Consider the following 24,527-nt stretch of genomic DNA (forward strand, 5'->3'; position numbering starts at 1 on the left):
AATCCTGAGGATGCAGCAGACGTCGTGTTCAGAGCAACCACAGCAGCATCAGCAGTGATGCTCCACTGCAGGTTCAACCTGATGAATAAAACAACACTGACCCCATGAAAAGAACCTTTTAATCTTAAAAGTTTAAAGTTTCCTGGAGACATGAATGAGTTCTGAAGCAGTTTTTCCTCTGGAAGGTTTTTCACCTTCAGTCAAACGACAGAAAATTGCGGAAAATTAAAGCAGAAATTTTCAAATTGCTGAGGGAAGAAGTTCAATGCTTCTGTTTTCATGTTCAGGAAACAAAGAAAGAAAGAGGTTATTTTATGTTTCTGTATTTATCAGACGCTTTTATCCAAAGCGACTTACAAATGAAGATATAACAGCTTTACAAAAAGCTAGCAATAAGCTAACAATAAGCTAACAAAAAGCTAACAATAAGCTAACAAAAAGCTAACAATAAGCTACATAGAAGGAACCCAGGAGTCCGACTCTGTCAGAGGGGACAGAGTAGAGATAGGTCTTCAAATTATTTCCTGTTCTGGTAGCGCTCGGTAGGTCATTCCACCATCGTGGGACGACACATGAACAGAGTTTGGATTGTCTTAGGCGTGGTGTAGGAGCTGCTAGACGACAATCCTGGGACCAACGGAGGGACCCAGTTGGGACAGAAGCCTTTGCAAGAGCCTTCAAGTAGATGGAGCCGCTCCATTAAGCTCTTTGTAGCTAACATCAGGGACTTGGATCTGATGCAGGCGGCTAAAGGCAGCCAGAGGAGCTCAATGAACAGAGGGGGGGCGGGTTCTTTTAGGCTGATCCAAGACCAGACGCACCGCCGCGTTCTGGACCATCTGCAGAGGTTTCACAGGCTGGAGACCAGTTAGGAAACCAGTTAGGAGACCAGTTAGGAAACCAGTTAGGAGACCAGTTAGGAAACCAGTTAGGAGAGCAGTTAGGAAACCAGTTAGGAAACCAGTTAGGAAACCGGTTAGGAGACCAGTTAGGAGACCAGTTAGGAAACCAGTTAGGAGACCAGTTAGGAAACCAGTTAGGAAAACAGTTAGGAAAACAGTTAGGAAAACAGTTAGGAGACCAGTTAGGAGACCAGTTAGGAAACCAGTTAGGAAACCAGTTAGGAGAGCAGTTAGGAGACCAGTTAGGAAACCAGTTAGGAGACCAGTTAGGAAACCAGTTAGGAAAACAGTTAGGAAAACAGTTAGGAGAGCAGTTAGGAGACCAGTTAGGAAACCAGTTAGGAGACCAGTTAGGAAACCAGTTAGGAGACCAGTTAGGAAACCAGTTAGGAGACCAGTTAGGAAACCAGTTAGGAGACCAGTTAGGAAACCAGTTAGGAGAGCAGTTAGGAGACCAGTTAGGAAACCAGTTAGGAAACCAGTTAGGAGACCAGTTAGGAGAGCAGTTAGGAGAGCAGTTAGAAAGACAGATAGAGCTGGGTATCATCAGCGTAACGTTGGTGTTAGAAGCCATGCGATGGTTTCATCCCACGACCTGAAGTCTGTGCAAACACAGAGCTCCTGACACCCCGAAGCAGCTTCCTCAGGAGCTCATCATGGAAGTGAAAAGAGGAGAAACGGCAGCACAGAATGAGAAGTCCAGCTGGGACAGTGGAGCCAACACAGAGAATATAAAAGAGGTATTTCATTACTGCAGATATGCTTCATGCTGAGGACAGAAGGACTGAGGAGGAGACCTCTGCCTCACAGCTGCTCAAACTTCACTCTGAGGCAGAAAGAACCTTTTCCTAAGGGTTCAGATCTAAAATCCTTTGGCAGCTTAAACTCAGTACCATCAGAGCCCGTCTGCTCACATCTGGAAATGAAACACACGACAGCGGTTCTGATTCTGCTGCTTTATTCAGAAAACAGAAAGAGGGTCACATGATTCATCGGTTACAACTTTATACAACTCAGACATTCAGATTTTAACTTATTTACACAGATTCCTGTGCAGCTTCCTTCCATCGCAGGAAGCCCAAAGCCAGATATCAGCTGAGAGCAGAGAAACTCATTCCCACGTGTTCTGTGACTCGCTTTATGGGTCGGTTTGAACCCAGCGAACACTCAGAGGTCAAAGGTCACCCTCCTCCTCCTGCCACAGCCCAGAAAGGACCAGCTGAGAGCTGACTCCAGAGCCGGCTTCGATGGATCAGCTTCCTGCTTCACACCAGAATGACTCAGAAGAACCAGAACTGCGGATCGGACACGTGAAATTCTGGATCTCTGCCCGTCTGCTGGGCTCATTCTGATTGGTTTAAATCAGTCGCGCTCCATCCAGCGAACAGATCCGGCTGCTGTGATACGGGACCGGATCTGGAACTGGATCTGGAACTGGATCTGGAACTGGATCTGGGACCGGATCTGGAACCGGATTTGGAACCGGATCTGGAACTGGATCTGGAACTGGATCTGGAACCGGATCTGGAACCGGATCTGGAACTGGATCTGGATCCGGATCTGGAACTGGATCTAGAACCGGATCTGGAACTGGATCTGGGACCGGATCTAGAACCGGATCTGGGACCGGATCTGGATCCGGATTTGGAACCGGATCTAGAACCGGATCTGGGACCGGATCTGGACTCACTGAGCCAGTGAGGCCGAAGCTTTTTGGCTCCGTCGATGGATTTAAACTTTATTAGTTAGTTGTGAGAAGAATTAATTTATTAACATTATTGTCCTGAACATCTGCAGAACATCTGCAGAACATCTGCGGAACATCTGGGGAACATCTGGAGAACATCTGGAGAACATCTGGAGAACATCTGGAGAACATCTGGGGAACATCTGGGGAACATCTGCAGAACATCTGCAGAACATCTGCAGAACATCTGCAGAACATCTGCGGAACATCTGCGGAACATCTGGGGAACATCTGGAGAACATCTGGGGAACATCTGGGGAACATCTGGGGAACATCTGGGGAACATCTGCAGAACATCTGGAGAACATCTGCGGAACATCTGCAGAACATCTGCAGAACATCTGGAGAACATCTGCAGAACATCTGCGGAGGGCGAACGTGTGAAGGAGAAGCTTCAAAAGGAAAACAAGTTCTGATGGACACACCTGTGTGTGTCAGCGTGCGCGTGTACGTGCACGTGTACGTGCACGTGCACGTGCACATGTTCACTTCCACACTTTGACGATCCCGTCCCTGGACGAGGTGACGATGAAGCCCTGTGTGGTCTGAAAGGTGGCGATGTCAGTGATGATGTCATGGTGTCCCACAGGGAGGGACTCTGGGCCGCGGCGAGGAGAGTCCTCAGCGGCGCCGCTCTTCTGTTTGCTGTGGATCTCCTGCAGAGACACGAAGGCGTGAGACCGGCCCACAGTGTGTGTGTGGGGGGGCGTGTGTGTGTGTGTGTACCTGTGTGTGTGTGTGTGTGTGTGACTGTGTGTGTGTGTGAGTGTGTGTACCTGTGTGTGTGTGTGTGTGTGTGACTGTGTGTGTGTGTGTGTACCTGTGTGTGTGTGTGTGTGTACCTGTGTGTGTGTGTGTGTGTATAACTCTGTGTGTGTGTGTGTGTGTGACTGTGTGTGTGTGTGTGTACCTGTGTGTGTGTGTGTGTACCTGTGTGTGTGTGTGTACCTGTGTGTGTGTGTGTGTATAACTCTGTGTGTGTGTGTGTGTACCTGTGTGTGTGTGTACCTGTGTGTGTGTGTGTGTGTGTGTGTGTGTCTACCTGTGTGTGTGTGTGTGTGTGTGTGTACCTGTGTGTGTGTGTGTGTGTGTGTGTGTACCTGTATGTGTGTGTACCTGTGTGTGTGTGTGTGTGTGTGTGTGTGTACCTGTATGTGTGTGTGTGTGTGTACCTGTGTGTGTGTGTGTGTACCTGTGTGTGTGTGTGTGTGTGTGTGTGTACCTGTATGTGTGTGTACCTGTGTGTGTGTGTGTGTGTGTGTGTGTGTACCTGTATGTGTGTGTGTGTGTGTACCTGTGTGTGTGTGTGTGTACCTGTGTGTGTGTGTGTGTGTACCTGTGTGTGTGTGTGTGTGTGTGTGTGTACCTGTGTGTGTGTGTGTGTGTGTGTACCTGTGTGTGTGTGTGTACCTGTGTGTGTGTGTGTGTACCTGTGTGTGTGTGTGTGTACCTGTGTGTGTGTGTACCTGTGTGTGTGTGTGTGTGTACCTGTGTGTGTGTGTGTGTGTACCTGTGTGTGTGTCTGTCTGTGTGTGTGTGTGTGTGTGTGTACCTGTGTGTGTGTGTGTACCTGTGTGTGTGTGTGTGTACCTGTGTGTGTGTGTACCTGTGTGTGTGTGTGTACCTGTGTGTGTGTGTGTGTGTACCTGTGTGTGTGTCTGTCTGTGTGTGTGTGTCTGTCTGTGTGTGTGTGTGTGTACACCTGTGTGTGTTACTGTGTGTGTGTGTACCTGTGTGTGTGTGTGTACCTGTGTGTGTGTGTGTGTGTGTGTGTGTGTACCTGTGTGTGTGTGTGTGTGTGTGTACCTGTGTGTGTCTGTGTGTGTACCTGTGTGTGTGTGTACCTGTGTGTACCTGTGTGTGTGTGTGTGTACCTGTGTGTACCTGTGTGTGTGTGTGTGTGTGTGTGTACCTGTGTGTGTGTACCTGTGTGTGTGTGTGTACCTGTGTGTGTGTGTACCTGTGTGTGTGTGTACCTGTGTGTGTGTGTGTGTGTACCTGTGTGTGTGTGTGTACCTGTGTGTGTGTGTACCTGTGTGTGTGTGTACCTGTGTGTGTGTGTGTGTGTGTGTGTGTGTGTACCTGTGTGTGTGTGTGTGTACCTGTGTGTGTGTGTGTGTGTACCTGTGTGTGTGTGTGTACCTGTGTGTGTGTGTGTACCTGTGTGTGTGTGTACCTGTGTGTGTGTGTACCTGTGTGTGTGTGTGTGTACCTGTGTGTGTGTGTACCTGTGTGTGTGTGTGTGTGTGTGTACCTGTGTGTGTGTGTACCTGTGTGTGTGTGTGTGTGTGTGTGTACCTGTGTGTACCTGTGTGTGTGTGTGTGTACCTGTATGACCTCGGTCCCTTCTATAATCTTACGGCTGTACAGGACGGACGGACAGTGCAGCGAGTCGTTGGCTCCTCCCGCTACGATGTACGACCTCTCAGGATACGCCAGGTCCCAGAACCTGAACAGAACTCGCTCGTTAGCATGAGACTAAAGTGAGTTGGTGCCTGAACAGCTGGGCAGATGTTCACCCTGCAGGTCTTTAACTCTAACAGCCTCGTTTCTTTAAAGGTTTCCATTAAACAGGATTAACTGAACCGGACTCTTCTTCTCTTATTAAACTCCAACCCGTTCAGAACTGAAGAAGCCTTTCAGATGCAACGTCCTGAAGACCCAAGAAGAAGAAGCTGCTGAATCTGCCCTCGTGTCACATCAGCAGCTCCTGAAGTAAACTTTGAGCCCACTGTGTGAGACGGGCTGGAACTGGGTCATAACATCTGGGTCCAAATGCATCAGAAGATGAATGTTTAATGTTTTATTTTGAATAAAACTGGTTGTGAGTCTCACCTGATTCTCATGTCGGAGCCGGCTGTCAGCAGCAGGGGGTTCCCATCAGCTGGACTGCAGTAGATCCCGTGCACGCTGTGAGGAGACGGCTGCAGCACACACACACACACACACACACACACAGAGTTACACACACACACACACACACACACACAGAGTTACACACACAGAGTTACACACACACAGAGTTACACACAGAGTTACACACACACACACAGAGTTACACACACACACACAGAGTTACACACACACACACAGAGTTACACACAGAGTTACACACACACACACAGAGTTACACACACACACACAGAGTTACACACACACACACAGAGTTACACACACACACACACACACACACACACACACAGAGTTACACACACACACAGGTACACACACACACACACACAGAGTTACACACACACACAGGTACACACACACACACACACACAGAGTTACACACACACACAGGTACACACACACACACACACACACACAGGTACACACACACACAGGTACACACACACACACACACACAGACAGAGTTACACACACAGAGTTACACACACACACACACACACACACACACACACACACACAGGTACACACACACACACACACACACAGGTACACACACACACACACAGGTACACACACACACACACACACACACACAGAGTTACACACACACACACACAGAGTTACACACACAGGTACACACACACACACACAGGTACACACACACAGGTACACACACACACAGGTACACACACACACACACAGGTACACACACACACACACACAGGTACACACACACACACACACAGGTACACACACACACACACACACACACAGGTACACACACACACACACACACACACACACACAGGTACACACACACACACACACACACACACTGTAACCATGGACACCGAACACAACGCTGTGTGTGTTCAGCAGTGACTCACCTGCATCTCAGAGAGGGGGGGTGCAGAGCTCGCCCACAGAGTGAACTTCCTGTCGCCCGTCTCCATGTCCCACATCGACACCTCGTTGTTCCCCTGCACCGCTGCACACACACACACACACACAGTTATACACACACACACACAGTTATACACACACACACACAGTTATACACACACACAGTTACACACACACACACACACAGTTACACACACACACACAGAGTTATACACACACACACACACACACAGTTATACACACACACACACACACACACACACACAGAGTTATACACACACACACACACACACAGTTATACACACACACACACACACACACACACACACACACAGTTATACACACACACACACACAGTTATACACACACACACAGTTATACACACACACACACAGTTATACACACACACACACAGTTATACACACACACACACAGTTATACACACACACACACACAGTTATACACACACACACACACAGTTATACACACACACACACAGTTATATACACACACACACACACACAGAGTTATACACACACACACACACAGTTATACACACACACACAGTTATACACACACACACACACAGTTATACACACACACACACAGTTATACACACACAGTTATACACACACACACACACACACACACACACACACAGTTACACACACACACACAGTTATACACACACACACACACACAGTTACACACACACACACACACACACACACACACAGTTATACACACACACACACACACACAGTTATACACACACACACACACACAGTTATACACACACACACACACACACACACACACACACACACACACACAGTTACACACACACACACACACACACACACACACAGTTATACACACACACACACACACACACACAGTTATACACACACACACACACAGTTATACACACACACACAGTTATACACACACAGTTATATACACACACACACACACACAGTTATACACACACACACACACACACAGTTATACACACACACACACACACAGTTATACACACACACACACACACACACACACACAGTTACACACACACACACACACACACACACACACAGTTATACACACACACACACACACACACACAGTTATACACACACACACACACACACACACACAGTTATACACACACACACAGTTATACACACACAGTTATATACACACACACACACACACACAGTTATACACACACACACACACACACACACACAGTTATACACACACACACACAGTTATACACACACACACACAGTTATACACACACACACACACACACACAGTTATACACACACACACACACACACAGTTATACACACACACACACACACACACAGTTATACACACACACACACACAGTTATACACACACACAGTTATACACACACACACACACAGTTATACACACACACACAGTTATACACACACACAGTTATACACACACAGTTATACACACACACACACACACACACACACACACAGTTACACACACACACACACAGTTACACACACACACACACACAGTTATATACACACACACACACAGTTACACACACACACACACACACACACACACACAGTTACACACACACACACACACAGTTATACACACACACACACACACACAGTTATACACACACACACAGTTATACACACACACACACACACACACACACACAGTTATACACACACACACACACAGTTATACACACACACACACACACACAGTTATATACACACACACACACACACACAGTTATACACACACACACACACAGTTATACACACACACAGTTATACACACACACACAGTTATACACACACACACACACAGTTATACACACACACAGTTATACACACACACACAGTTATACACACACACACAGTTATACACACACACACACACAGTTATACACACACACACAGTTATACACACACACACACACACACACACACACACAGTTACACACACACACACACACACACAGTTATACACACACACACACACAGACACACACACAGTTATACACACACACACACAGACAGTTATACACACACACACACACACAGTTATACACACACACACACACACAGTTATACACACACACACACACACACACACACACACACACACACAGTTATACACACACACAGTTATACACACACACACACACAGTTATACACACACACACACGTTGATGAGGTCACACCGAGCCGCCGGACTGAACGGCTCGGCCGTAACGCCTCTGACCTGCGATCACCGATGACTGATAGAGCGGGTGCATCAGCAGCCGTCGGACTCGAGCTCGCGCCGGGTGGGAGTGGTTCGAGATGGGCAGCTGGAACCGCATATCCCAGCAGGCCATGGTGCCGCTGCTCGTACCTGCAGACAGCAAGAAGGGCTGAAGTCACACCTGCTCTGTAAACCTGCTGCTGGTTGGATAATCCAGGATTCAAACGGGCCAATCAGGAGGTTGTTCACACATTTAAACACCTACACTGACCAAAGTGGGGGGGGGGAGACTAAGACCAACCATAATGTGAATGAAACATATCCCTATTCTTTGTCTTCAGAGCAGCCTTTAAGTTTAGCCTTGTTTCATAACTGCCCCCCCCCCCCCCCACATCTGTTTTGTACAAAGCGAGCCCCCCCACATGTGTTTTGTATAAAGCGAGCCCCCCCACGTGTTTTGTATAAAGCGAGCCCCCCCACATCTGTTTTGTATAAACTGAGCCACCCCACATGTGTTTTGTATAAACTGAGCCCCCCCACATCTGTTTTGTATAAACTGAGCCCCCCCACATGTGTTTTGTATAAACTGAGCCCCCCCCACATGTGTTTTGTATAAAGCGAGCCCCCCCACATCTGTTTTGTATAAACTGAGCCCCCCCACATCTGTTTTGTATAAAGCGAGCCCCCCCCACATCTGTTTTGTATAAAGCGAGCCCCCCCCACATCTGTTTTGTATAAAGCGAGCCCCCCCCACATCTGTTTTGTATAAACCGAGCCCCCCCACATCTGTTTTGTATAAAGCGAGCCCCCCCACATCTGTTTTGTATAAAGCGAGCCCCCCCACATCTGTTTTGTATAAACTGAGCCCCCCCAAATCTGTTTTGTACAAAGCGAGCCCCCCCCACATCTGTTTTGTATAAACTGAGCCCCCACACATCTGTTTTGTATAAACTGAGCCACCCCACATGTGTTTTGTATAAACTGAGCCCCCCCACATCTGTTTTGTATAAACTGAGCCACCCCACATGTGTTTTGTATAAACTGAGCCCCCCCACATCTGTTTTGTATAAACTGAGCCCCCCCACATCTGTTTTGTATAAACTGAGCCCCCACACATCTGTTTTGTATAAACTGAGCCACCCCACATGTGTTTTGTATAAACTGAGCCCCCCCACATCTGTTTTGTATAAACTGAGCCCCCCCACATCTGTTTTGTATAAACTGAGCCCCCCACATCTGTTTTGTATAAACTGAGCCCCCCCCACATCTGTTTTGTATAAACTGAGCCCCCCACATCTGTTTTGTATAAACTGAGCCCCCCCACATCTGTTTTGTATAAACTGAGCCCCCCCACATCTGTTTTGTAGAAACTGCCCCCCCCACATCTGTTTTGTATAAACTAAGCCCCCCCCCACATGTGTTTTGTATAAAGCGTCTGTTTTGTATAAACTGAGCCCCCCCCACATCTGTTTTGTATAAACTGAGCCCCCCCACATCTGTTTTGTATAAACTGAGCCCCCCCACATCTGTTTTGTATAAACTGAGCCCCCCCACATCTGTTTTGTAGAAACTGCCCCCCCCCACATCTGTTTTGTATAAACTAAGCCCCCCCCCCACATGTGTTTTGTATAAAGCGTCTGTTTTGTATAAACTGAGCCCCCCCCACATCTGTTTTGTATAAACTGAGCCCCCCCACATCTGTTTTGTATAAACTGAGCCCCCCCCACATCTGTTTTGTATAAACTGAGCCCCCCCCCACATGTGTTTTGTATAAACTGAGCCCCCCACATCTGTTTTGTATAAACTGAGCCCCCCCACATCTGTTTTGTATAAACTGAGCCCCCCCCACATGTGTTTTGTATAAACTGAGCCCCCCCCACATCTGTTTTGTATAAACTGAGCCCCCCCACATCTGTTTTGTATAAACTGAGCCCCCCCACATCTGTTTTGTACAAAGCGAGCCCCCCCACATCGGTTTTGTAGAAACTGCCCCCCCCCCCACATCTGTTTTGTATAAAGCGAGCCCCCCCACATCTGTTTTGTAGAAACTGCCCCCCCCCCCACATCTGTTTTGTATAAAGCGAGCCCCCCCACATCTGTTTTGTATAAACTGAGCCCCCCCACATCTGTTTTGTATAAACTGAGCCCCCCCACATCTGTTTTGTACAAAGCGAGCCCCCCCACATCTGTTTTGTATAAACTGAGCCCCCCCACATCTGTTTTGTATAAACTGAGCCCCCCCACATCTGTTTTGTACAAAGCGAGCCCCCCCACATCTGTTTTGTATAAACTGAGCCCCCCCACATCTGTTTTGTATAAACTGAGCCCCCCCACATCTGTTTTGTATAAACTGAGCCCCCCCACATCTGTTTTGTACAAAGCGAGCCCCCCCACATCTGTTTTGTATAAACTGAGCCCCCCCCACATCTGTTTTGTACAAAGCGAGCCCCCCCCACATCTGTTTTGTATAAACTGAGCCCCCCCACATCTGTTTTGTACAAAGCGAGCCCCCCCCCCCCACATCTGTTTTGTATAAACTGAGCCCCCCCACATCTGTTTTGTATAAAGCGAGCCCCCCCACATCTGTTTTGTATAAAGCGAGCCCCCCCCACATCTGTTTTGTATAAACTGAGCCCCCCCACATCTGTTTTGTATAAAGCGAGCCCCCCCACATCTGTTTTGTATAAAGCGAGCCCCCCCCACATCTGTTTTGTATAAACTGAGCCCCCCCACATCTGTTTCGTATAAAGCGAGCCCCCCCACACATCTGTTTCGTATAAAGCGAGCCCCCCCACACATCTGTTTCGTATAAAGCGAGCCCCCCCCACATCTGTTTTGTATAAACTGAGCCCCCCCCCACATCTGTTTTGTATAAACTGAGCCCCCCACATCTGTTTTGTATAAACTGAGCCCCCCACATCTGTTTTGTATAAACTGAGCCCTTCCACATCTGTTTTGTATAAACTGAGCCCCCCCACATCTGTTTTGTATAAACTGAGCCCTTCCACATCTGTTTTGTATAAAGCGAGCCCCCCCCACATCTGTTTTGTATAAACTGAGCCCCCCCACATCTGTTTTGTATAAACTGAGCCCTTCCACATCTGTTTTGTATAAAGCGAGCCCCCCCCACATCTGTTTTGTATAAACTGAGCCCCCCCACATCTGTTTTGTATAAACTGAGCCCCCCCACATCTGTTTTGTATAAACTGAGCCCTTCCACATCTGTTTTGTATAAAGCGAGCCCCCCCCACATCTGTTTTGTATAAACTGAGCCCCCCACATCTGTTTTGTATAAACTGAGCCCCCCACATCTGTTTTGTATAAACTGAGCCCCCCACATCTGTTTTGTATAAAGCGAGCCCCCCCCCCACATCTGTTTTGTATAAAGCGTCTGTTTTGTATAAAGCGAGCCCCCCCACATCTGTTTTGTACAAACTGAGCCCCCCCACATCTGTTTTGTACAAACTGAGCCCCCCCACATCTGTTTTGTATAAAGCGAGCCCCCCCACATCTGTTTTGTACAAACTGAGCCCCCCCCCACATCTGTTCCTCATCCTTTCAGATGGGAAGCTGCTCCCAGGAAGCTGTGGCAGACCTAAGCAGAGCCAGCACTGGTGCATGTCCACGCTGAAGGAGGTGATGAGTCCGAGGCGCAGGTCGTGGCGGAGCGTCCAGGCGTTGGAGTTGGAGCGAAGGTCCCACCCCACCAGCGAGCCGTTGACGGAGGCGTACGCCAGCACCGACTGGGCGCCGGAGTTGAAGTGGTGGATGTCGACCACGCAGCCGTCCTCCTGCAGGTCCAGAGACCTGGAAGCAGGGAAAAGGTCTCAAACGATGGCTGGGGGCTGAATTACAGCTCCAGCAAAGTTCAGCCACACCAAGGAATAGACCGAACCTGCGGGTGCGTCTATTACCTGGTCTGGAAGGGCTGCACTTTGGGGGATTTTGGGGGTTTATTTGCTTCGACCGCCAGCAGCTGGATGGATCCGTTGTCTGAAGCCACAGCCAAATAATGCGATCCCTGGCAGAACGTCAGCGTCTTCACGTGACCGCCGATACGAGAATAAGTCAACACGGACCTGCAGGAACCGAGCCAGAACCGAGCCAGAACCGAAAGTCATCTCGTTTAGAACATAAAGGAATTAGCACCAAGTTTATCTTTAGTGTAAAACATGAGACTCAGCTGAAGCCCAGTTAACGCCACTCAGAGCGGGAGCCGTGGCGCCGTTCCCCCGCCTGAGCCACTCACCTGGTGGTCGTGGTCTTGCCCTCCATCTTCTGACTGTCCCAGACTTTCACAGAACCGTCGTTGGACGCCGTGGCAAAGATGGCGTGTTCGTCCGAGACTCTGATGCGGTTGACGGCAGCTTTGTGCTCGTGCAGGTGGGCGACCAGCAGACCTTTGGGATGCCAGCCTGAAACACAGGAGCGCAGCCCTGTGAGGCGCCGCCGGCCCTCAGGTGCACGAGTGGCAGCAGGGTGCAGAGCGTTACCTGGAGGGGGGGGGCGGCTCTCCCACTCGGCGCTCTCCATCATCTGTTTGGCCATGCGCTCCGCGCTGCACTGCTCCCTCTTCTGCTGCACCAGCTGCTGCAGCTCCGCCTTGCAGGTGTTGATGCGGCGCTGGTAGGCGGGGCCACTCGCCACCGACTGCAGCGCCGGGAGCGCCGGAGTCACGGCGGTCTTCCTGATCTGACCGACCGGCCCGTCGGCAGCCTGCAAACACACGCTTTTAAGATGTGATGCGACAGATTTCAGCAGCAGCTGTTTCCATCCAACGGTCAGAAGAATTCACACCTAACTTCAGCGGCTGATTACACTATGTGTGGCCAGCAGGGGGCGCTGTATGCCAGCGGCTGTAATAAGCAGAGCAGTGGGAACTAACAGAAGAGCTACGATAGCAACTCTTTATTCACTTTATATTTCATAAACAGCAAGTTTCTCCGGGTCAGTGGGAGTTAAACTCTGTGAAGACGTCAGTAGTTACGAGCGTAACTAAGGAGTTTCTCCTGATTGACTCTGAAAACATCAGCGATCGGGAGGTTTTTCACACACTGCTGCTGTGTTTTGTCTCAGTTTATGTTCAATAAATAATGACAGCGTTGTTGTTTCTCTGAGGGTGGAGTTTCTACACTGGTTGTGGTTCTGGGCTCCAGTGAAGAGCTCCACCTGCAGCTCCACCTGCTCCCACACTAAGACTGCTGCCTTCATGTGGGGCACCAGAGTTCCTGACCTCCCCCTGAATGAAATGTGCTGCCCCACCTGGGATATGAGCGTCCGCTAAATGCATAAATACTGAGCAGGGCGGCGTTACCGTGGCGGGCTGCGTGGACGCCGGCTCCTGAGATCCAAACATGCTCTTCCATTCCTCGTTCATGGTGGAGTCCTGCTTGGTGTGCTTCCTCGCTGCAGGAGATACACAACAGGTAAACAACAGGTAAACAACAGGTAAAGGACGGGTAAAGGACAGGTAAAGGACGGGTAAAGGACGGGTAAAGGACAGGTAAAGGACGGGTAAAGGACAGGTAAAGGACAGGTAAAGGACAGGTGTAAAGGACGGGTAAAGGACAGGTAAAGGACAGGTAAAGGACGGGTAAAGGACGGGTAAAGGACAGGTAAAGGACAGGTAAAGGACGGGTAAAGGACGGGTAAAGGACGGGTAAAGGACAGGTAAAGGACGGGTAAAGGACAGGTAAAGGACGGGTAAACAACGGGTAAAGGACAGGTATAGGACAGGTAAAGGACAGGTAAAGGACGGGTAAAGGACAGGTAAAGGACAGGTAAAGAACAGGTAAACAACGGGTAAAGGACGGGTAAAGGACAGGTAAAGGACGGGTAAAGGACAGGTAAAGGACGGGTAAAGGACAGGTAAAGGACAGGTAAAGGACAGGTAAAGGACGGGTAAAGGACAGGTAAAGGACAGGTAAAGGACGGGTAAAGGACGGGTAAAGGACAGGTAAAGGACAGGTAAAGGACAGGTAAAGGACAGGTAAAGGACGGGTAAAGGACAGGTAAAGGACAGGTAAAGGACGGGTAAAGGACGGGTAAAGGACAGGTAAAGGACGGGTAAAGGACAGGTAAAGGACGGGTAAACAACGGGTAAAGGACGGGTAAAGGACAGGTAATGGACAGGTAAAGGACAGGTAAAGGACAGGTAAACAACGGGTAAAGGACGGGTAAAGGACGGGTAAAGGACAGGTAAAGGACAGGTAAAGGACGGGTAAAGGACAGGTAAAGGACAGGTAAAGAACAGGTAAAGGACGGGTAAAGGACGGGTAAAGGACGGGTAAAGGACAGGTAAAGGACAGGTAAAGGACAGGTAAAGGACGGGTAAAGGACAGGTAAAGGACAGGTAAAGAACAGGTAAAGAACAGGTAAAGAACAGGTAAACAACGGGTAAAGGACGGGTAAAGGACGGGTAAAGGACAGGTAAAGGACAGGTAAAGGACAGGTAAAGGACGGGTAAAGGACAGGTAAAGGACAGGTAAAGAACAGGTAAAGAACAGGTAAACAACGGGTAAAGGACGGGTAAAGGACGGGTAAAGGACAGGTAAAGGACAGGTAAAGGACAGGTAAAGGACAGGTAAAGGACGGGTAAAGGACGGGTAAAGGACGGGTAAAGGACAGGTAAAGGACAGGTAAAGGACAGGTAAACAACGGGTAAAGGACGGGTAAAGGACGGGTAAAGGACAGGTAAAGGACAGGTAAACAACGGGTAAAGGACGGGTAAACAACAGGTAAAGGACGGGTAAAGGACAGGTAAACAACGGGTAAAGGACGGGTAAAGGACAGGTATAGGACGGGTAAAGGACAGGTAAAGGACAGGTAAAGGACGGGTAAAGGACAGGTAAAGGACAGGTAAAGGACGGGTAAAGGACAGGTAAAGGACGGGTAAAGGACGGGTAAAGGACGGGTAAAGGACGGGTAAAGGACGGTTAAAGGACGGGTAAAGGACGGTTAAAGGACGGGTAAACAACAGGTAAAGGACGGGTAAAGGACGGGTAAAGGACGGGTAAAGGACAGGTAAAGGACAGGTAAATGACGGGTAAAGGACGGGTAAAGGACGGGTAAAGGACGGGTAAAGGACGGGTAAAGGACGGGTAAAGGACGGGTAAACAACAGGTAAAGGACGGGTAAAGGACGGGTAAAGGACAGGTAAAGGACAGGTAAAGGACGGGTAAAGGACAGGTAAAGGACGGGTAAAGGACGGGTAAAGGACAGGTAAAGGACGGGTAAAGGACGGGTAAAGGACGGGTAAAGGACAGGTAAAGGACGGGTAAAGGACGGGTAAAGGACAGGTAAAGGACGGGTAAAGGACGGGTAAAGGACGGGTAAAGGACGGGTAAAGGACAGGTAAAGGACAGGTATAGGACGGGTAAAGGACGGGTAAAGGACGGTTAAAGGACGGGTAAACAACAGGTAAAGGACGGGTAAAGGACGGGTAAAGGACGGGTAAAGGACGGGTAAAGGACGGGTAAAGGACAGGTATAGGACAGGTAAAGGACGGGTAAAGGACGGGTAAAGGACGGGTAAAGGACGGTTAAAGGACGGGTAAACAACAGGTAAAGGACGGGTAAAGGACAGGTAAAGGACGGGTAAAGGACGGGTAAGGGACGGGTAAAGGACGGGTAAAGGACGGGTAAAGGACGGGTAAAGGACGGGTAAAGGATGGGTAAAGGACGGGTAAGGGACGGGTAAAGGACGGGTAAAGGACGGGTAAAGGACAGGTAAAGGACGGGTAAAGGACGGGTAAAGGACGGGTAAAGGACGGGTAAAGGACGGGTAAGGGACGGGTAAAGGAAGGGTAAAGGACAGGTATAGGACGGGTATAGGACGGGTAAAGGACGGGTAAAGGACGGGTAAAGGACAGGTAAAGGACAGGTAAAGGACAGGTATAGGACGGGTAAAGGACGGGTAAAGGACGGTTAAAGGACGGGTAAACAACAGGTAAAGGACGGGTAAAGGACGGGTAAAGGACGGGTAAAGGACGGGTAAAGGACAGGTAAAGGACGGGTAAAGGACGGGTAAAGGACGGGTAAAGGACGGGTAAAGGACGGGTATAGGACGGGTATAGGACGGGTAAAGGACAGGTAAAGGACGGGTAAAGGACGGGTAAAGGACAGGTATAGGACAGGTATAGGACAGGTAAAGGACGGGTAAAGGACGGGTAAAGGACGGGTAAAGGACGGGTAAAGGACGGGTAAAGGACAGGTAAAGGACGGGTAAAGGACGGGTAAAGGACGGGTAAAGGACGGGTAAAGGACAGGTAAAGGACGGGTAAAGGACGGGTAAACAACAGGTAAAGGACAGGTAAAGGACAGGTATAGGACGGGTAAAGGACGGGTAAAGGACGGGTAAACAACAGGTAAAGGACGGGTAAAGGACGGGTAAAGGACGGGTAAAGGACGGGTAAAGGACGGGTAAAGGACGGGTAAAGGACAGGTATAGGACAGGTATAGGACAGGTAAAGGACGGGTAAAGGACGGGTAAAGGACGGGTAAAGGACGGGTAAAGGACAGGTAAAGGACAGGTAAAGGACAGGTAAAGGACAGGTAAAGGACGGGTAAAGGACGGGTAAAGGACGGGTAAAGGACGGGTAAAGGACAGGTATAGGACGGTTAAAGGACGGGTAAACAACAGGTAAAGGACAGGTAAAGGACAGGTATAGGACGGGTAAAGGACGGGTAAAGGACGGTTAAAGGACGGGTAAACAACAGGTAAAGGACGGGTAAAGGACGGGTAAAGGACGGGTAAAGGACAGGTAAAGGACGGGTAAAGGACAGGTAAAGGACGGGTAAAGGACGGGTAAAGGACAGGTATAGGACAGGTATAGGACGGGTAAAGGACGGGTAAAGGACGGGTAAAGGACGGGTAAAGGACGGGTAAAGGACGGGTAAAGGACAGGTAAAGGACAGGTAAAGGACAGGTAAAGGACGGGTAAAGGACGGGTAAAGGACGGGTAAAGGACGGGTAAAGGACGGGTAAAGGACAGGTATAGGACGGTTAAAGGACGGGTAAACAACAGGTAAAGGACGGGTAAAGGACGGGTAAAGGACGGGTAAAGGACGGTTAAAGGACGGGTAAACAACAGGTAAAGGACGGGTAAAGGACGGGTAAAGGACGGGTAAAGGACGGGTATAGGACGGGTAAAGGACAGGTAAAGGACAGGTAAAGGACGGGTAAAGGACGGGTAAAGGACAGGTATAGGACAGGTATAGGACAGGTAAAGGACGGGTAAAGGACGGGTAAAGGACGGGTAAAGGACGGGTAAAGGACGGGTAAAGGACGGGTAAATGAGAGAATCCTTTTGAGGTCTCATCCAGAGGCAGGAGGAGAAACTTTGCTCCACTTTGAAACTGAACTGAACACAAAGGGTTTGGGGGGTTTAGGGGGGGTTTCCCTGGAATAACTGCAGTTTGAAGTAATTATCTCTGACAGAGAAACATCTGGAGCGCAGGACTCGCTGGAGTCATGGAGATGAAATCCCAACGATCCTCAGCCCCATTTACACAAAGTGATCCCAGAGCTGTCAAACTGCTCCCTGTCAGTCTCACTGGACTGGATTTCTACAAACCTACAGGTCAGATAATTAAAGACAAATTAGTGATCAGGAAGCAGGGAAACAGCAGAATGATCCATCTCTCTGGTAGAAGGAGACCACCACAGGAACGTGGAATAACGAGCTTCTACTCCCATGAGGAGAAGATACTAAACATCCATAAGACCATCGAACCTTAAGGTCCGAACCTGGTGGCAACAAACAAAATGTTGCATCATCGGTGGAAGTAATGACCCTTCAGATGTTTAGCATCAGGAGACCTCTAATCAGAGACCCGGGTTTCATCTCAGAAGAAGCTAAATGAGCCCATATGGATGCTGTTGGAGTCTGTGAATAATTGCGGTTGCTGGCAGGAAAACACAGAAACATTATCAGTCTGAAATGAAGAGCTGCAGCTCAGCCAGAGGAGGAAGCAGTTAGATCCTGCTGCAGATACAGTAGGTTCAGTGTTCAGGTAACCATGACGCCGTGTACCTCTTTTGTCCTCGGCCTCGGTCTTGGGTTTGACCAGGTCCACCTGACGGCCGGTGATGCCCAGCGTGGCCAGGTCGATGATGCCGGTCTGGGCCGCCTCTCCCAGGTGGCTCTGCTCACCCATGTTGGCTTTGGCCTTGTTGGATTTCAGCATGAAGTCTTTCAGAGCCAGCAGCTTGTCCTCCTCTGCCTCCGTCATGCCCTGAACAGCAGAGGACACCACAGCACGGGTCAGCCTCATTCAGAACCCAGGCTGCCAGGTTCTGCATGAAGAACATCTTTTTATTGTGCTGCATCACGACATCTCTGCCTGGAATGTTCATCAGAACTACACCCATCCTTTCATCCATCCATCATCCGTCATCCATCCATCCATCATCCATCCATCATCCCTCCATCCATCATCCATCCATCATCCATCCATCCATCATCCATCCATCATCCATCCATCCATCCATCCATCCGTCATCCATCCATCATCCATCCATCCATCCATCCATCTAAATCCATCCATCCATCATCCATCCATCCATCCATCATCCATCCATCATCCATCCTTTCATCCATCCATCCATCCATCATCCATCCATCCATCCATCCATCATCCATCAATCCATCCATCCATCATCCATCCATCCATCCATCATCCATCCATCATCCATCCATCATCCATCCATCCATCATCCATCCATCATCCATCCATCATCCATCCATCATCCATCCATCCATCATCCATCCATCATCCATCCATCCATCATCCATCCATCATCCATCCATCATCCATCCATCATCCATCCATCCATCATCCATCCATCATCCATCCATCATCCATCCATCATCCGTCATCCATCCATCCATCCATCATCCCTCCTTTCATCCCTCCATCATCCATCCATCCATCATCCATCCATCCATCCATCCATCATCCATCCATCATCCATCATCCATCCATCCATCCATCATCCATCCATCCATCATCCATCATCCATCCATCCATCATCCATCCATCCATCCATCATCCATCCATCCATCCATCCATCATCCATCCATCCATCCATCATCCATCCATCCATCATCCATCATCCATCCATCCATCATCCATCATCCATCCATCCATCCATCCATCCATCCATCCATCATCCATCCATCATCCATCCATCCATCCATCATCCATCCATCCATCATCCATCCATCCATCCATCCATCATCCATCCATCCATCCACCATCCATCATCCATCCATCCATCCATCATCCATCCATCCATCATCCATCCATCCATCCACCATCCATCATCCATCCATCATCCATCCATCCATCCATCATCCATCCATCCACCATCCATCATCCATCCATCCATCATCCATCCATCCATCCATCCATCATCCATCCATCCATCCACCATCCATCATCCATCCATCCATCATCCATCCATCCATCATCCATCCATCATCCATCCATCCATCCATCCATCATCCATCCATCCATCCACCATCCATCAATCCATCATCCATCCATCCATCCACCATCCATCATCCGTCCATCCATCCATCCATCCATCATCCATCCATCATCCATCCATCCATCATCCATCCATCCATCCACCATCCATCATCCATCCATCCATCCATCCATCCATCCATCATCCATCCATCCATCATCCATCCATCATCCATCCATCCATCATCCATCCATCCATCCACCATCCATCATCCATCCATCCATCCATCATCCATCCATCCATCCATCCATCATCCATCCATCCACCATCCATCATCCATCCATCCATCATCCATCCATCCATCCATCCATCATCCATCCATCCATCCACCATCCATCATCCATCCATCCATCATCCATCCATCCATCATCCATCCATCATCCATCCATCCATCCATCCATCCATCCATCATCCATCCATCCATCCATCCATCCATCCATCATCCATCCATCATCCATCCATCATCCATCCATCCATCATCCATCCATCATCCATCCATCATCCATCCATCATCCATCCATCATCCGTCATCCATCCATCCATCCATCATCCCTCCTTTCATCCCTCCATCATCCATCCATCCATCATCCATCCATCCATCCATCATCCATCCATCATCCATCATCCATCCATCCATCCATCATCCATCCATCCATCCATCCATCCATCATCCATCATCCATCCATCCATCATCCATCCATCCATCCATCATCCATCCATCCATCCATCATCCATCCATCCATCCATCCATCATCCATCCATCCATCCATCCATCCATCATCCATCCATCCATCATCCATCCATCCATCATCCATCCATCCATCCATCCATCATCCATCCATCATCCATCCATCCATCATCCATCCATCCATCCATCCATCCATCCATCCATCATCCATCCATCATCCATCCATCCATCCATCATCCATCCATCCATCATCCATCCATCCATCCATCCATCATCCATCCATCCATCCACCATCCATCATCCATCCATCCATCCATCCATCCATCCATCATCCATCCATCCATCATCCATCCATCCATCCACCATCCATCATCCATCCATCCATCCATCCATCCATCCATCATCCATCCATCATCCATCCATCATCCATCCATCCATCATCCATCCATCATCCATCCATCATCCATCCATCATCCATCCATCATCCGTCATCCATCCATCCATCCATCATCCATCCATCCACCATCCATCATCCATCCATCCATCATCCATCCATCCATCCATCATCCATCCATCCATCCACCATCCATCATCCATCCATCCATCATCCATCCATCCATCATCCATCCATCCATCCACCATCCATCATCCATCCATCCATCCATCCATCCATCATCCATCCATCCATCATCCATCCATCCATCCATCATCCATCCATCCATCCACCATCCATCATCCATCCATCCATCCATCATCCATCCATCCATCCATCCATCATCCATCCATCCACCATCCATCATCCATCATCCATCCATCCATCATCCATCCATCCATCCATCCATCCATCATCCATCCATCCATCCACCATCCATCATCCATCCATCCATCATCCATCCATCCATCATCCATCCATCATCCATCCATCCATCCATCCATCCATCCATCATCCATCCATCCATCCATCCATCCATCCATCCATCCATCCATCATCCATCCATCCATCCACCATCCATCATCCATCATCCAGCCCTTTGGACCAGAACTCAGTTGAGCGGTTCTGGCTGTAAAGAAGCTTCCAGTTACAGCTAACTGCCGGCTGTGCGTCGCGCTGCCATGGAAACCACCCGTTTAGTCTTTGTTTTTATGCTGATTTGTTGGTTCTGTGCTGCTGATACTGGATCAAACACATTAAAAAATTAGTTGGTTTATACATCGAAGAAAATTCAATCAATAAAATGAATTTCTCTTCGATTTTCTCTGAAACTGAGCTGATTCTTGATTGATCGGTTTGGGACCACTTGTTGAGGGTTTAACTCAAACAGGTTCCTGACTGCAGCCCGTCCTGCTTTGAATGATTCTTATATTATATGTATTATATTTATGAGAGAGGACACAGAACCTGAGGGGAACCCGGTTCCCAAAGACCAGAATCACAGCTGCAGAACCTGTTCTGAGACAACTTATGTACAGAACTTTTCTGTGTGGAAAAAGAGAAAAAGACATCTTTGGGATATTTATGCTGCGATCGTAGAGTGTGGAACAAATGAATCCAAACCAGACGTTCGTGGTTGTTGTTATTATTCCTTTTAACTGTAAACCACCAACAATAAAGATTCATGATCCACAAACGCTTTCATTCAAACACATGAAGGTCGACTTGTGAGAAAAGCTGCAGACGCCAACTCGGAATTCCATTTCTTCTGCATTATTTCCTACATCTGCTGCTCTTTCATCCCGTTTCCAGAGAATTACATCAGAATTCCCTGCACAGAAAGGGTCTTAAAGGGGAACTCCGGTGTTTTTAAACCTTATTTCTGGCATGAAATACGTCCATCTACTCACTGAGAACAGTTTGGTGAAAGTCGGCGTCCTTCTGAAGATATTTAGATAACTGGAGATCCATATAACGGAGTGAACGGGGCTTAGAGGATGCAGCCTCTAAATAAGGCATTATCTGTCTTTATTTCACCAATACTTTAAGAAGAATGAATGGATGAACGTGTGCTATAGCTCTGTTAGCTCATAGCTCTGTTAGCTCATAGCAGCACAGTTTATTCACTCCGGTAAGAACGTCCATCTTACTGAAAGTCCTCGTTCACGTTGTCTAAATCTGACAAATATCCTGCCATGTTGCACAAAACTATCAGCAGCAAACTCTGTGTGAAGTTAGCCGACTGTCACAGAGCACGGAGTGAATAAACTGTGCTGCAGGGGGGCGTGTGGATGAAGTGGTCCCAGTAGAGTGCCTGTGTAGAAATCCCTCCGTTAGCTCTCCTATAGCTGCAAGTAGCCACATAACAGAGCTATGAGCTAACAGAGCTATGAGCTAACAGCAGCTATGAGCTAACAGAGCTATGAGCTAACAGCAGCTATGAGCTAACAGAGCTATAGCACACGTTCATTCATTCATTCTTCTTAAAGTATTGGTGAAATAAAGACAGATAATGCCTTATCTAGAGGCTGCATCCTCTAAGCCCCGTTCACTCCGTTATATGGATCTCCAGTTATCTAAATATCTTCAGAAGGACGCCGACTTTCACCAAACTGTTCTCTGTGAGCAGATGAACGTATTTCATGCCAGAAATAAGGTTTAAAAACACCGGAGTTCCCCTTTAATGTGTCCCCGGATGATTTGCTCCTTCTTTAACATTTCAGCGAGCGTGGAGCGATTTCACCGGAGCCGAACTGAGGGAAGCCTTTTGGTGACTTTGAGCGAAGAGCAGAAAGTCTTACGGCTCAGGTCTGTTCACAGAGCAGCGTTCCCCTTTAAAGCTGAAAGTCAGCGTTTGATTTCTGTGCAGGACGGACGGAAGTCAACAGACAACTGATGCAAGTCTTATTAAAATCATAGAAACCGGAGTGAAGCAGAATAAAAATGAATCTGCTGGACTCCACAGGTTCAGCCTGTGGTCAGATCTCCTCAGAAGGAGTCGGTGAACAGGACTCTCTCTCAGACTGAAACCTGCATCCACTCAGCTTCCAGACCAATCTGCTGGCAGGAATCAGGGCTCTCTGCCTGCTCCGTGGGCGACTTCGCTCGCTTTAATCTCCTGTTTGCTGTCAGCAGAGGCTGTTTTCCAAGTTCCAGGGAAACCTTCTGGTCCTTCGAGGTTCAGTTCTGAGGAAAAGCTTGTTGTTGCTCAGAAACTCATTAAATCAAAGCGATGCTGGGAGCCTCACACATGAAATGCATCCAGCGTCTTTCATCTGGTTTCCCACCTCCTGTGAGATCCATTCCACACAAAAACCTCCTGAATTTCTCTTAAACTCTCTCACCAACGTCAGGTTTCTGTGGTATTCATAAAAGTTGGAGCGCTGCATGAAATGTCACTAAAATCAGAATCAAATGACGTGTAAAAGCTAGAACTGGGAATGTTTAGCGCCCGGGTAACACGACACGGAGGCGTGGAACCGGCCTTCAGCTGGTTAAATCTGAGGGGATCCAAAATAGCAGAACCACAGAAACCCTGAAGGTTCGGCGGAGAACTGTCGGGGTGCTCCTGCCACGGCTGTCTGATGTCCAGCATCAACACTGATCTGAAACTCTGTCTGATGTCCAGCATCAACACTGATC

General features: G+C 48.6%; 1 protein-coding gene across 1 annotated transcript in view; it reads right to left on the reverse strand.

Annotated features, from left to right (window-relative positions):
- Nucleotides 1-1,857: 1,857 nt before the first annotated feature.
- Nucleotides 1,858-24,527, reverse strand: part of pik3r4 (phosphoinositide-3-kinase, regulatory subunit 4) — a 36,216-nt gene continuing 13,546 nt past the window's right edge. The window contains exons 11-21 of the mRNA XM_072393468.1: nt 18,767-18,968; nt 14,048-14,139; nt 13,227-13,449; nt 12,983-13,148; nt 12,648-12,812; nt 12,329-12,540; nt 8,752-8,883; nt 6,450-6,550; nt 5,485-5,573; nt 4,978-5,098; nt 1,858-3,305 (exon numbers count right to left, since the gene is read on the reverse strand). Of these exons, the coding sequence (XP_072249569.1) occupies nt 3,135-3,305; nt 4,978-5,098; nt 5,485-5,573; nt 6,450-6,550; nt 8,752-8,883; nt 12,329-12,540; nt 12,648-12,812; nt 12,983-13,148; nt 13,227-13,449; nt 14,048-14,139; nt 18,767-18,968 (1,674 nt within the window). The 3' untranslated portion in view covers nt 1,858-3,134. The remainder of the gene's footprint in view (nt 3,306-4,977; nt 5,099-5,484; nt 5,574-6,449; nt 6,551-8,751; nt 8,884-12,328; nt 12,541-12,647; nt 12,813-12,982; nt 13,149-13,226; nt 13,450-14,047; nt 14,140-18,766; nt 18,969-24,527) is intronic.

Source organism: Leuresthes tenuis, unplaced genomic scaffold (genome assembly GCF_036924035.1).
Source record: "Leuresthes tenuis unplaced genomic scaffold, fLeuTen1.0.hap1 SCAF_10, whole genome shotgun sequence".
Classification (NCBI taxonomy): domain Eukaryota; kingdom Metazoa; phylum Chordata; class Actinopteri; order Atheriniformes; family Atherinopsidae; genus Leuresthes; species Leuresthes tenuis.